This window comes from Rattus norvegicus, chromosome 1 (genome assembly GCF_036323735.1).
Source record: "Rattus norvegicus strain BN/NHsdMcwi chromosome 1, GRCr8, whole genome shotgun sequence".
NCBI classification, from domain to species: Eukaryota; Metazoa; Chordata; class Mammalia; order Rodentia; family Muridae; genus Rattus; species Rattus norvegicus.
Genome location: NC_086019.1, coordinates 192,243,183 through 192,257,347, shown reverse-complemented (window position 1 = coordinate 192,257,347; position 14,165 = coordinate 192,243,183). Strand labels below are relative to the sequence as shown.

General features: G+C 50.5%; 2 protein-coding genes across 3 annotated transcripts; one reads left to right on the top strand and one right to left on the bottom strand.

Annotated features, from left to right (window-relative positions):
- Nucleotides 1–6,768, bottom strand: Armc5 (armadillo repeat containing 5). 2 transcript variants are annotated; one of them, NM_001009455.1, is made up of 6 exons: nt 6,099–6,768; nt 4,694–4,801; nt 3,819–4,605; nt 1,937–2,433; nt 1,161–1,293; nt 1–1,068 (listed from the first exon to the last, which is right to left on the bottom strand). In NM_001009455.1, exons 1-6 carry the CDS (start codon nt 6,559–6,561, stop codon nt 276–278), a joined length of 2,781 nt encoding a protein of 926 aa, NP_001009455.1. In that variant the 5' UTR covers nt 6,562–6,768; the 3' UTR covers nt 1–275. The 2 variants fall into 2 exon arrangements, with proteins under 2 accessions (NP_001009455.1, XP_063123868.1); XM_063267798.1 differs by lacking the exon at nt 6,099–6,768 and adding an exon at nt 5,025–5,134.
- Nucleotides 6,769–7,267: 499 nt separating this feature from the next.
- On the top strand, nt 7,268–10,253 carry 9130023H24Rik (RIKEN cDNA 9130023H24 gene like). Its single transcript, XM_008759940.4, has one exon. The coding sequence runs from the start codon at nt 7,268–7,270 to the stop codon at nt 8,279–8,281; it is 1,014 nt and encodes a 337-aa protein (XP_008758162.1). The 3' UTR covers nt 8,282–10,253.
- The last annotated feature ends 3,912 nt before the right edge of the window (nt 10,254–14,165 follow it).

The window sequence follows — 14,165 nt, the reverse complement described above, 5'->3', positions numbered from 1 at the left end:
TCCAAATCTCAGGTTTTTAATTTCAATACCATAGTGCTGAGTCAGGCCAGCCCCTGGGCCTGAGCTGTCCCTCTGGACTCCTGCAGACTCTGGTATTGGCTTGTTAGTCATGGATCTTCAGCTCTTCATCATGGGATTCAGTTCCATTTTCTCTTCAGTCCCTGAGGATAGCTCCTTCTGCAGGCTTCTCTCATGCTGAGAGGCCTCCTTCACAGCCAACTCATCCCTTGGGTCCTCTCCCAGGGATGCCAATAGTTTAGCCTAGAGCATATGCACTATGACTCAACCCCCATTACCACAGCCAGCAAAGCCTCAGTGAGGGGCCCTGCCTCCTCACCTGCTGCTTCCACCAGCCCCGTCAGGGCCAGGGCCCGTTTTCTTGGGCACTGCCCTGGTTCTAGTGTCCATCTGGCACAGTGGGCAGCCAGCCGGGGCCGGCCTAGACGGAATACCTCACCCACTGACTCTGGGCCACCCTGTGGACTCAAGTGGATGCGGCCAACAGCTTCTTCTAGCTCTTCCTCTAGTGCAGGCAGCAAGAATCGGCCAGCAGCTTCTAGAGCTTCCTCAGCCTTAGAGCCCAGCAGGGGCTGACCAGGTGGGGGTATAGGTCCCAGAGCAGCCCCACAGCCCCGGCAGCCATGCAAATGGTGTAGGACAGGCCACGCTGCACTAGGGGACAGGCCTCGAAGTGGCACCAAATTCATCTGGGCTTCAGCAAAGCTGCCGGATAGCAGGGCCCGGAAGAAAGGGGAGGCAGCAGCTGAAGCAGCCCGCTGAGCAGGGAGCTGTAGGCCTGAGTCCAGAACGAAGTGCAGGTCAGGAGCTGGGGCAGGGGCTGGACCCAGCAGAGGTTTGTAGAGGCAAGGGGAGGGTGAGTCCAGTTCCAAGGGCAGGTCAGGTAAAGGGACTGGGCTTGCAGAGGGAGACACCAGGCCTTGGAGACAGGACAGGGAATCTGCTGCAAAGAAGAGGAAGAGTGGGTGTGGAGCTGGCTGCGTTAGTGCTGTGAGGAGGAGGCGGAGGCCACCCTGATCCAGAAGTAAGCGGCGCCACAGAGTGGGCTTCCTGTGGGGAAAAGGGGTCTTTCAGCAGGCTCAGGGCAGGGCTGGGAGTTGCAATCGAGCTCCCACTCCCCGCAAGGCACCTATCCCCCTCACCGGCAGATGAAGGGTACGGTGAGTGCACAGGCTACACGGTCCTCAGGGCTCCCAGAGAGCAGCAGGTGGGTGAGGGCGCCCACTCCGAAGGGGGACTCAGCTTGGACAGTCAGGTTCTGCAGCAGCATCTCACCTGCAGGACAGGCACAGCAGGTCAGGTGGGGGCCAGGGTTAGAGATCAGAGTGCTATGGGCAAGGCAGGACTCTGCGTTCTGAAAAGGGGGAGTGTGAAACCTCAGTAAGAAATCAACTGAATTGTGATGAGCGCTGGTTGAGGACAGGCTTAGGGTGTGAGGAACTAAAAATCAAGGGTGAGAACAGAAATGTGGAGGTCAGGCTGCAGATCTGGGCCCTCGAAGACAAACAGCGTACGGTCAGGCTCAGAAGACAGGGTACTCCTGAGATGTAAAAGGTAGTAGAGCCGGAGAGGACATAGGTGAGTGCCCAGGACAGCACAGAGCCAAGAGTAGAGTGGGTGAAGAAATACAGAAAGGTCAGATTCTGGGGTACAAGGAGCCAAACCTGGTACCAGGTTACCTGGGCCCCCAGGTTTGGGGAAAGGACAGAACAGAACTCTCTTTACTCCGGGGCTATGGATCAGAAGGGAATGTTCCCTGCCTTCCAGGGTCCTCAAACCACCAATGCCCCGGGGACTGAGCAGCCTAGAGGGTAGGCTGGAGACAGCAGGCAAGTGAGGAGGAAGTAGAGGTTCTAGGTCCACAAAAGGAATGTGAGGAAATGGGCCTTTCGCGTGGGTGGGGATAGGGGAAACATACCCAGCTCTCGGTGCTGGCTTCGGTGTACAGGCCGGGCATGTGGCACAGGCCAGTCATCTGGTGAGACACCGAGGACCAGCCAGGCACGCAGCAGTGCTGCACCATAACTGCGCACAAAGGCCTCAAGGCACGCAGGGTTACAGGTGAGGCGTGCCAAGATACGCAGTGCACGTGGGTTTGGTGGTCCCGGTGCACCTGTCACATAGGCCAACAGGCCACACAGTGCTGGACCAGTCACTAGAGCTCCACTTGGGTCAGGAGCCTGGGAGAAGCGTGACAACAGCAACAGTGCTGGCCCCTCTTGGCCCCAAGGCTCCTCAGTAGTGGCAGCAGGGACACGGCCCAGTTTGCGAAGTGTGCGGGGTGTCGACATTGAGGTCTGGCCAGGGGTAGGACTGACTGACTCAGATGGCTCTGGCATCGGACAACGCTCAGGAGACCAATCTGGGGAGATATCTCCAGGGCCTGCTGCATAACCCTCAGAAATCAGCCACAACCTACAGAGGACAGGAAGAAAAGGAGTCTAAACCCAGAGCTAAGGCAAGGAAGCAGAATCAAAAAGATGGTCCTGCGTCTCAAGATCAAGGCAAGCCCGGGATAGTGAGCTCCAGGCCGGCCTAGTGAGATGCTGACTCAAAACAGGAAAAGAAAAGCAGACGGATGGGAGGGAGAGAGGAGGAGGACAGGGAGGAGAGGTGAATAAAGGACAGTAAGGAAGGTGACTGCTGAGAAAGGAAGGTGTGAAAGGGGGAGAACCCAGAGCTGAGGCGGGGCCACACCTCACTCTAGATTACTAGTGTCCACTGGGTGCTCAAGAACATCAATAAACGAAACGCTGTTCCCAGAGTCATGATCGCCTGAGGAGAAACAGCACAAGGCTGTAAAGCAACCGCCCTGGGCACAGTGCCCTGGGCACGCAGTGCTTTGTGCCTGCCGTCCTGGTTCTCGGGCCGACTGATGCAGGATGAGTTTAAGATCAGCCTGGCTACGGTGAGACCCTTGTCTAAACAAAACAGAACAAACCTTTCCTGGTATGTGCTGTGAAGTCAGCGTGGTGCAGGGTGGGAGCAGAAGGGAAAGGGGCACGGAGAGCAGAGGAGGTGAACCAGGAAACTCGACAGCCATTGTGACTCCGTAAGAACCGAGCCAGACTCCAAGGAGGTGAGAGATGAAGGGCTAAGGAGGAAGTGTATTCTAGACAGAGGAGCGACCAGAGAGAGGCAGGAGCGATGACCACGCACAGGAAGAAGAGTGTTCCGGCTTAGAAGCTCTCAGACGGCACTGGCTCATCATGTCTAGGAACTAGAGAGGAGGCCGCCAGGAGTGTAGTCAGCTCGCAAGACTGACAAGCACTGACCATCGTTCAGAGCTAAGTAAGGGACAGCAAGGACTTTGTGGTACATATGCCGTTATCCTCCACTGCACACACAAGAAGTCAGTGGCTGAGAGGTTAACTAGTTACGTTTTGGTGATGTTAACAGAGCAAGAGCTTCTCTAGAGGCTGAGGCAGGCAGGATAGCTCCAAGTTCAAGGAACGCCTGGGCTATACAGTGAGATATAGGCATCCTAGACGCCACAGTAAAACACCACCTCAAATAAACACAAAACAAGACTTGGGGCGCCACAGCATACCACTGTGAGCAGGACACACGCACCCCCAATCAACTTGTATAGGGCCCAGAGTTCTGGATGATGGGGTGGGCCCGGGATCAGATGATCAGTCATATGAGTGGAGAGCAGAGATTCAAGAATCAGTCTTGGTAAACGTCTTAAGACAGAGCAGAGGTAGATGAGGAAGGTGAGGTGAGGAAGATGGCTGTAGCAAACACACACTCCCTCCCCAGAGCACCACCCGTCCTCAGGCCCTGATATGAAGACTCACCTGAGGCTTCGGAAGCTTCCTCCCTCCGGCTGCCCAGAGGTCCGTTCCTCGGGGAAGTCCCAGGAAGCAGCTTCTACTCCTTCTTCTTCCTCTTCGCCAGCTTCACCACATAGCTGCCTGGCCAGAAGAGGTACAAGTCCCAGAGCCTGTAACTTGCCCAAGGCCCCAGTATCATAAAGGAAGCCTACAAGAGCAGCCACAACACGTGGATGCCAGGCACTGGCACCAGGGTCCTGCAATAGACCCATCAGCAGCTCCAAACCACCAGCATCCCGAAGCCGAGCCCGGTTGATGGCTTCCCGGCATAAGAGGCACACAGCCCGCACTAGGGGCTGCTGGGAAGCTGAGCTGCTCCCACTGGGACCCCGTCGCCGCCTAAGCTCACCTAGTAACACCTCCACACCACCAGCATTGCCCAGTGCAGGTCGCACCAGGCCCTGAGCACACAGATTGGCAAGGATCAGAATGGCTGCCTCACGTATTGCCCGCTTAGGGTGAGAAGCCAGGCTGACAAGTGGGCCCAGTCCCCCACCCAGACTTAGCTGCTCAGCACAGGCTCGGGAACAGCCTCGGCTGAGTTCCAAGAGAGCACGGACTAGGGCTGAGGTCAGTGCAGGGTCTGGGGCAGTAGCCAGGAGCTCGGCCAGTGGCCGCACTGCTCCTTGCTGTGCCAGGGCTAGGCGGTGCTGGGGTGAGTCTGCCAAGTTGCGGAGGGCACGAACTATGCTCTGTAGGCACTGTGAGTCCTGGCAGGCAGTAAGGCTCTCAACAAGAAAGGGAACAGCCCCTAAAAAAGGAAGAGGAAGATACATAAGCAAGGGTAGACCTCCATATCCTACAGTGAATCTCGGCCTACGTCACTCTCAGCCTCTCACCAGCAGAGTGGATGTCCCCGCAGCTCTCAGGCTCCATGGCTAAGTTCCCCAGAGCACGGGCTGTTCGGTTCTGGATGCTGTCTATCCTCACACACTGAAGAATGGTCACTGAAAGAACAGTTTGTCTTCTTGAGGACTCTTTGTCTCGAATCAACCAAAGCAAGAATGTGGTAAATGTCTGGGGATATAGGTCAGAGGCAGAGTGCTTGTCTAGCTTGTACCACACCCTGAGCCAATCCCCAGCAATGCAGAGAGAGGAGGGTTAGGGAAGGTCTTCAGAAGATGCTAAAAGGTGAGCAGGAGCTAGAGGAAAGACTGGATGGATACTTGCCAGAGGGATGGTAAGTAGAAAGGCTAGAGTATCTCAGGCGTGAAGCAGCTTTTCCAAATGCCCCCGGGGAATAGTGTCTGTTCTAAGATTTCACAAAGCCCCTCAAATGCCTGTCCAAGGAGTCAAAATATAAATGTGAAGGTAACAGAAGCCACAAAAGGGTTTTAGGGGAATGTCATGATACACTCCGGCAGCTGCAGTGGTAGGGCGTTACTAGAGAAAGGAATATGGCAGAACCGCTGAAGCTGTCATGTGGTTCAGGTAACTTGGCTTGAACCAAGTCAACTTTCATCCCTGCCAATCAAAAGGTAACACTACCCAGCACAGTGGGTTAGAGAGAACTTGGCATTCTGTCAAGCCTATTGTCAAATACATTACTTGCATTCTATGCAAGTTTAAACATAAAAATGCTTCACTTCAAAGATTAAGATTTTTGTCAAAACTGAAATACTGTCAGAAGACAGGCAATGACCCAACTTTGTTCCCACCATTACCACGAGGAGGCGCCAAAATCAGTTGGCACACAGAAAAGCTTACCGTTTGCTGGAATTGGTTTACTGTGCGTGTTTAAGTACCTACCTATGCTTGGAGTCTGGGCATTCTACATTTGAATTTCATTTTATACTCAACTTCAATCTTGCCGGGAAGCTATTGTTATTATGCAAAGAATTCTAGCTTTGGAGGGGCTGAGTGATTTGCTCGGTATGTCTGCAGCACCATTTGCTAAGACCATTTTTTGAACTTTTAAAACTACACTTTCTGGCCTCCGGCTCATCCCTGTGAAGCTTTGCACAGAGATAGACACAGCAGTAAGCACTGTCCACGAGAAGCACCCAAAGTAGAAAGTATAAACCGCTGGCTCAAAAGTGAGGCAGTAGCCAGTACCTAGTTCTGGTCTGGGCAAGTCCAGGTATAATTTATAGAAAGGGCGGTGACGTCACATAGCATTACACCTGAGGAGGTGAGAGGCGCTGCACCATCACAAAGCATGTACTCAGAGGCCTGGCATAAAGTAAGGACAGCACAAGTCCTGTGGGTTGGAACCTTTCTAAGAAATGGGGGCGTAGCACTTACCCAAAGGGAGAATGCCTCCAATTCTACGCACTTCAGACCGGCACGCCCCTTCTGTACAGCAGTTGGCTAGAATGCTGAGCGCCAAATCCAGCGTCTTGCGCAGGCGCATTGGCGCCGAAAGAGTCAAAGGCGACTCAGCAGCGGGGGCGGGGCCAGGGGAAGAACCAGCTGACGCAACCGACGGAGGGGCGGAGCCAGAGGCTGCTTGGGACGGGGCGGGGCCCGCAGCAGCCGTTCGGCGTAGCAGGGCGACAAGGGGGCGGAGCCCGCCGCGTGCCCGGAAGCGCTCAATTCCCTCTGCTGCCTTGATGTGGCGCGTGCGAAGAGCTAAGAGCACGCGGCCCAGGGCTGTCTCGTTGGTAGCTGGGTCCTTTCCCCCACCTGGCCCCTCCCCGGCCGCTGCCGTGAGTTGCGCGAGGCAAAACGAGAGCGAGTCCGTAAGGGCCGGTCTCGCAGCCGCCATCTTGGCCCGGGCCTAAGGCTCCGCCCCGCGTCTCGCCGGTACTCTGAGAGAGCGGAACTGGAAGAGGGGGGCGTGGCCAGGCTGCTCCTCTGAATAGCGCCGCCGCAGTTATCTTGCGAGTCGGAAGTTGAAGTTCTAGATTCTGGAACTCGGGTACTTGCACAGTCGCAGAAGACATGGCGAGAATGGTATTTATCTGTGTGAAAGTAAGAGGCGCGTGCAATGCATGCTGGGATATGTAGTCGGCGCCAAGCTTAGTGCAGCTTGAGGTGGGTGTGAAACTCCTCCCAGGCCGAAGAGTGAGCTGTTGCTCCAAGAATCAGACGCCCCACTGTGGAGTCTTAGGGCTGTCCCTTGCTCCCCAACGTGGCTTAGCTACCTCGCTCCCGGTACGTCCTTGTCAGCGACGTTCAGACTTTCTTGGCAACCCTCAAGCGCGGCGATCAAGGGCCCTGAAAGCCAGACTGACCGACTCGCAGAACCCCAAGCCTTTCAAAAGTGCTAGGTTCCCGACAGGAAGGTCTCGCTAAGCGAATGAAAGTGTTAAACCTACCGGGAAAGTTCGCTGCCGCTTCCTAGAGTCTCTCGGGCTTGGGGACCTTTCCGTTTCCGGTGCTGGCCTCCAAGCCTCCAGTGCCCCATTCTCCCAACTGTGCTGATGAGTTAGACAGGTGGCATTTAGAAAACCGAGCGCCTTTCGGCCGCAATGGAATTTGCGGCGCCAGGAGTGACCAGGGAGAATTTAGATGGAGCAAAGCTGCTGGAGAACCGGACATCAAAATTCTCGGGAGCCCCCAGGTCGCCCCTGGATCGCGAGGCTGTGCTACATGAGCGCCCCCTCCTGGCGCGGCCGGAGCAACCAGCCCCCGAGGAAAAATTGCTGGACGGGCAGTACTTAAGTAGGTCAGGCTCTGGCCCCCAGGAAGAAGCCTTTGCCAAAACCAGTGATCCTGCAGTCCCCAAAGCTTTCAAGTGCAGGAATTGTGGGCTCGCTGTAGCCAGCCTCTCTGACCTCATTCACCATCAAAGCAGCCATGGGTGTGACCGACCTTACAGCTGTCCAGAGTGTGACAAAAGCTTCCGGCGTGGCTCAGATCTTGTTAAGCATTACAGAGTTCACACTGGTGAAAAACCATACCCCTGCCCAGAGTGTGGCCGTTGCTTCAGCCTCAGCTCTAATCTCACTAAACACCGGCGTTCTCACTCAGGCCTCCGTCCTCATAAGTGCATGGAGTGTGGAGAGGCCTTTGGTCGCAGTGCAGACCTAGCAAAACACCAGCGGGTGCACACTGGGGAAAAGCCTTATGCTTGTGCTGAGTGTGGTAAGACTTTCAGGGTTAGCTCCAACCTGATCCAGCACCAGCGTACTCACACTGGGGAGAAACCCTATCGCTGTGGACTCTGTGGCAAGAGTTTCAGCCTGAGCTCTAACCTTTTACAGCACCAGCGCTGTCACACAGGTGAGAAACCCTACTTCTGTGCTTGGTGTGGAGACAGCTTTGGGCGCAGCTCCTATCTGCTGGAACACCAACGCTCACACACAGGTGAGAAGCCCTACAATTGCTGTGAGTGTGGCAAGAACTTCACCAACAGCTCAAACTGCCTACGGCACCAGCGCACTCATAATGGAGAACCGCCCTTCAGGTGTCTTGAGTGTGGACGTGGCTTTAGTGAGATCACCATGTTTACTGAACACCAGCGCATCCACTTGAGCAAATGACCTTTCCAGAATGTAGCAAAAATCTTACACCACAGCTCCATCAATGTTCACACATGGGCAAGAAACCCTAGAAGTTTCCTGATTACAGCTAGTATTTTGTGGACACCACCAGCATATGCACACAGGCAAAGCCTTACATTTGCAGGAAGTTTGCCAAGAGCTTCAGTCAGATTTCCCACTTGCTCTTCTACCAGGTGACCCACATTAGCAAGAAGACCTCCATCTGCCTGTAATATGGCAAGGCCTTTGCCCATAACTCTTAACTTTGTCTAGCATCAATGGATATTCTAAGATGAGAGCTTCTTCAGTTATCCCTGGCTTTAATTTTAGTCCAGACTTTGTCTCTGGGTTTGGTTCAGTCCTGAGAAACCTAAAGGGACCGGGTTTTTTGTTTGTTTTTTAAAGCAGACCTTTTCTGCATCCCTAAGGTGACTTCATTAAGGTCCTATTATTAAATAATAGGGCTCACTAATGGGTCTGGGTTGAGGAGCCACAGGCTAGACAAACAGCACTAGAGCTGTGTCTTCCTTCAGAGAAACAAGGTTTACACACACACACACACACACACACACACAAGTCCTGTTGTCTGAGATTTCAGTCCGAATCTCCATTAGCTAGAGGAAAGCTTTTAGATGCCCAAAACCACATAGCTCTGCCCCAGCTGGATATAGGTTAACCATAACAAACCAACAACTACTGGAAGAAGAGAACTGATTACACACCCGGCAAAGTCTGTGTGAGGACTACAGAGGCAGACCAGAGGAGATGATAAAAGGATATGTTCTAGCGAAAGGACCAGAGAATTTGACCTTGGGATTGTTACATAAACTCTGGGTATAGGATCCCATTTAAGGAGCTCTTCACCACTTATTAACTGTCTTTACTGTTTACACTAGGGGGGTGGAGACTGAGGTAGAAACAAAGAAATAGACGTTGAGTTCAGATTACTTTATAGTATTTCTAGGCAGGGGCAAAGGCTCAAGATTTGTCATCTGGTCCTTTTCCAGTCTTCAATCCCTTCCCTTAAAAAATCCTCCTTCCCCACTTCACTTCCCTTTCCTTACTCCCATCAGTGGAAGAATAGTGAAGACGTCTGGATTTTGGAGATTCAGTGTAGCCTTTTTGTCTGATGTAGAAGAGGTTGCCCACACAAATGTATTTCTACTGCTAACATCATATATGGGAATCACTAGGTTTCTCAGAGCACTACATAGTCTTTGATCTGAGCAGAGCTCGAGCAATGAGGGACTGCTTGTTTTCCCTAGAGGTGCATTTGTGTGCACCAGATGTATACAAGTGTCTTCTCAACCTTTCCTCTGCCCTCCAATTGTGCTGCCATTTATAAAGCTTGCTGTAGAGCTGTCTGTATAGAGTAAAAGGGTAAAAGAGGAAGAGTATCAGGTCACCCAGCCTCAGGTTCTAAGTGACTAGGTTTGTCTCTAGTCGTGTGACTCACTACTTTTTCTGGCTTTCAGTCTCTTCATCTGAAATGTGCAGTCTACCTCACCAGGCTGTGAATATTCCATGGATATACCTACTTTCATGAAGTGCCTGGTTAGGGGAATGGCTTAGTAAGCTTCAGTTCTCAAACCTGGAGTCCTATTGATTGTATCATTTAGAAAGTATCATGGCAACTCATGGATCAGCTTCTAAGATTGCAGAAATGAACTAGACACTCCTGGAGTAGCCTATTTTCAATGGAACAATAATAACAGCAAATAACGCTGGCAGTGGAGACGGGATGTCACCTGGAGCAAATCTGAAAGGCATAGGTGATACCTAATGAACACCTCTGGCTCTTCAAACTGTGTAGGGGACACTTCAAGCAGGAGTGAGTAATTAAAGAAATTATTGATGTGTTCCCATCAACAGTACTTAAAAAACACAACCCCAGGGTTTGAGTTGAATATCTGAGCATAGCATATACATAGTTGGGACTCAATAAATGGTTGTTATGGTTTGGTTCTGTTTATTCTGCTTACTGTTTGGCCTTTGACTCTGTTGCATTGAGTGAGTGTTATACCCATACCTGTTCATGTGTGTTAGGCATATGACACAGGTTACACAGAAGCAAAATCTCTTGGGGTAATAGAAAGCTAACTTGTCACATGATAGCAGGTATCTCTGGACCTACTCTTTAACTGTAGGGAAAACAACAAACGTCCTGGCTGAACTTAGAAACAGGTTTCAAAAGCAGGAGGTATAGGCTTGATCCAACAGATACCATTACCCAACTATGTGACCAGTTTTAGGCCAGAAATGCCAAATGTTTGTCTAGCCATGTCTATGTTTGTTTAAATTGATATAAAACTTCAATCAAATTGTACATTCAAATTTAGATTTCTAGTTTTTCTGCTTGTATAGCTGAAGAGACGAGTCATCTGATCTTATGTTTCTTTTTAAGATTTATTCATTTTTATGTGTCTCTGCCTATGTAAACTTGTGTGCACCATGTATATACAGGTGTCTGTGGTGGCCAGAGGGGATTGGATTCCCTGGAACTGGAGTTACAATCATTGATAGCCTGATGTTGATGCTGGGGACCAAACTCAAGTCCTTCACAAGGTTGGTAGGCATTCTTAACTGCCAACCCAACATAAGATCTTTACAGCAATGGTTTGTTCAGTAGTGGCTATTTCATCATTCCTATTGTGTTTCTGACTCAACATGAAAACTTATTACTCATCTGACCCTGCAGAAGCCACTGGGAATAATAATACTGAAACAATGAATAAGGACTCTTCACAGAATGAAACCAAAATGACCCTTGACCCATTTGTATCCTCACCCTACTTTTTTTTTCTTTCTTCCTGTTCTCTAACACTGCTCAGTGACTGACCTGTCCTCCTCTTCTGAGTCTGCCTATCTCCCTGCATACCTCACCACCTAGGTTATCACCCCTTAAAGCTTTCTTCTCTTTCTGAAAGAGGACATGGGAAGGGCACACAAGCTTGACAAGGCAAACTCCTTTGTGCTTTTGTTAGGAGGTCTAAGTATTGAATCCTAAGTATTAAACTGAATCTATCTAAGTTGATTCAGTGAACTGTTTCAGCAGTCAGGCAAATCTAGAAGCACTCTTAACTATAAGGTCTATGTAAATCAGGGAATGTTGAACTGGGTAATATTATCTCCCTTGGAATGGCCTGGCTCCTGTCTAAATCTAGATTGAAGTGCTGGGATAAAGTTGTTCCATGTGATCCTGATAGGGTATATAGAAACCCATGTTGTGTGATTGGTGTGGCTGTGCTTGGCAGTTGGAGTCTGGATTATCTGTAAGCTCATCTGGTGTGGCAGGACTTTGGGGAGGTATGCTTACTCCCATCCCAGATCATTCCCCTAGGCATACTGTAGAAGGCCCTGCTGAGTCCCAGCAATCCCATCCTAGGGCAGACAGCTCTAAAGAAAGGCCATATGATTTACAATTTCTCTTTAGGATTTGGATCCATTTCCTAGGGGAGTAGAGGAGAAAAAAGCCAGTTTGAGGAAAGCATGAGGGTGGGCTGGCTTAGGGTAGACATGTCCATCTCCTACCTCAGTCATATAGCTGCAGAGCTGAGTCCCAGGGCTCATAATTTCAAGAGAGGAGATAGATAAATCTCCAGACATGCTCAGATTCGGGGACTAATTGGAAACAGAATGGATGGCCTTGCAGATGCAAGGCCAGCAAGAGTTTCATGCCAGATATGTAGTCCATACTTCTAACCCCAATACTCCTGGGGATAGTCAGACAGATCTCTGAATTTTCAGCCAGCCATATGTTCTCTAAGGTGTTCCCAGCTGTAAATGCTTCTGCTCGGATGGAAAGGTATCCTAGGAACCTTTCCTAATCACAGGATTAGGGAAGCTGTGAAGGGAGAAGGTATTTTGGTGGAAGGGCATCTTGAGATGCAGAAGCCACATAGCTCTGAGAGGAAACCTCAGCAGAGGCATTGCAGCTCCCAGGGGAGGGTATCCCCAGCTGAGCTCAGGAGCCAGGCCCCACTTCTTTGCTTCTTCTCTTCATTGCTTCCTGGCTTCTTCCAGTGAGAGTCACACGAAGCAGCAAATCTCATAAAAGAGATTTATTGGAGGGTCCAGAGTGTGGAGGGATGAATTCAGAGATAGCAACCCCTGATACTGGGAGCAGACAGCAGGGAATTGGACAAGGGACAGGGCTTATGTGGGATTTTTAAGAGGACAGAGCTTTTCAGGGCAGAGATTTCCAGATTGAGGATTGGTGGGATTTCAAATCTGAGCTCAGGGAATGCTGGCTTCTTTTTGCCCCCTTTTCCTTGAATCAGGCTCATGGGTTAGGATGGGAAGTCTTTCCAGCCACCCACCGCTTTTGCTGAGGCACCATCTCTGTAGGAAGTGCTACCATGGTGGTCGTCTCCTGCAGCTACAGCGCCTGCAGTAGTACTTCACTGAAGGCTGTAGGCTGAGGCAGGAAAGGAGATGTGCCACCATGGACAGCTCCTTGACAACTGCAGGCTGAGGAGGTGACACAGTGCCAAGGACAGTTTTGACAGCTCCTATAGGGTCATCTTACAGCCGCCTAGGCTGGGACGGGAAGGAGAGGGTGGCCACTGCTCTGATGACTTTTGTGGTGTACTGCTTAGGGACTACACCATCTTCTACCTAAATCCTGTGTGTGAAGATCTGAGTACATTAAAGAAGTGATTCTGCCTTAGGGCTTGGACCTCAAGCTTTTGTTTTTGACTCCTGAGCAGGGTCTTGAGTGTCCTTTCTTCCCATTGCTCCCCCCATCCCCACATAGCTCTTCAGAGTCATAGACCTGTTGCCCCTCCCCCAACCCCAGACCCACACCAGTCCTATACCATAACTGCTCAGAGTTGGAAGGTTGGAGAAAGGAGGCGGCTCCATCTGGGGCCATAACTGTGAAGAATGTGGGAATGAGAATGTCCATTGCATGAAAAGATGGTGAGCAACAGTTTTGTCCCAGAGGCTCACAGTATTTTCCTGTAGTACTGACCACAAGAAACCATGATGGATAGCCCAACATGCATAGTTCAGAAACCCTGTCACCAGCGAAACCCAGACTCCTTTTCTGCACATGGGTCCCACCCATACCATTCGTCTCTTCACCAGTGTCAGATTATAAGACATACATACTAAGAGATGCCTAAGTGATAGGCTACAAGGGAGAAACCAAAGCCCTGTTTGCCATGTGAGGCCCTTCTAGGTTTACTAACATCCACTGCTCTCCAGGAATGAAGTAAAAGAGGCCTTGCCTCTGGTAGTTCAGACAGCAGACTCCTCCAAGTACATGTACCCACGCTCGCTCATTCATATTCTCTCTCTCTCTCTCTCTCTCTCTCTCTCTCTCTCTCTCTCTCTCTCTCTCAAATATAGCATCAAATAGTGAATGAAATGAAATCTAGTTTCTAAACCAGCAAACTTGCTTTGAATAACAAGTTAAAAGGAAAGAAAGACCTCCTTCCTGTTGACTTCCCTCTCTTCCCGTTACTGAACAATTAGATATCTTGTGTGGACAGTGATACATGGCAAGGTGAAAGGAGGTTCATCCACATGACAGATGGGCTGGCATGGGCAAAGGGGGAATTAACTGAGGAAGGGTGACAGAAGCAATAAGAAACTGTTAAATTGGCCACTGATAAAATAAGCATGTATGTTACGACAATGAAAGTTATGTTTTTCTGTTAGGAAAGGAAAACAAAGGAAAGGAAGAAATTCAGGTGACTTTTAGGATTAGCATTGAAGATATCAGTAGACAAGGTCTTCAATAAATGTATAGACACAGAAGTAACTAGAGATGTTCATGCATAAACACATTGTATGCCTGTGCTTGGATATTCCCTAGCTCTGAAAGGTCTTGAACCAGTGCTACCCCAGTAATAAAAAGGATTTAACATAATAAAACTCC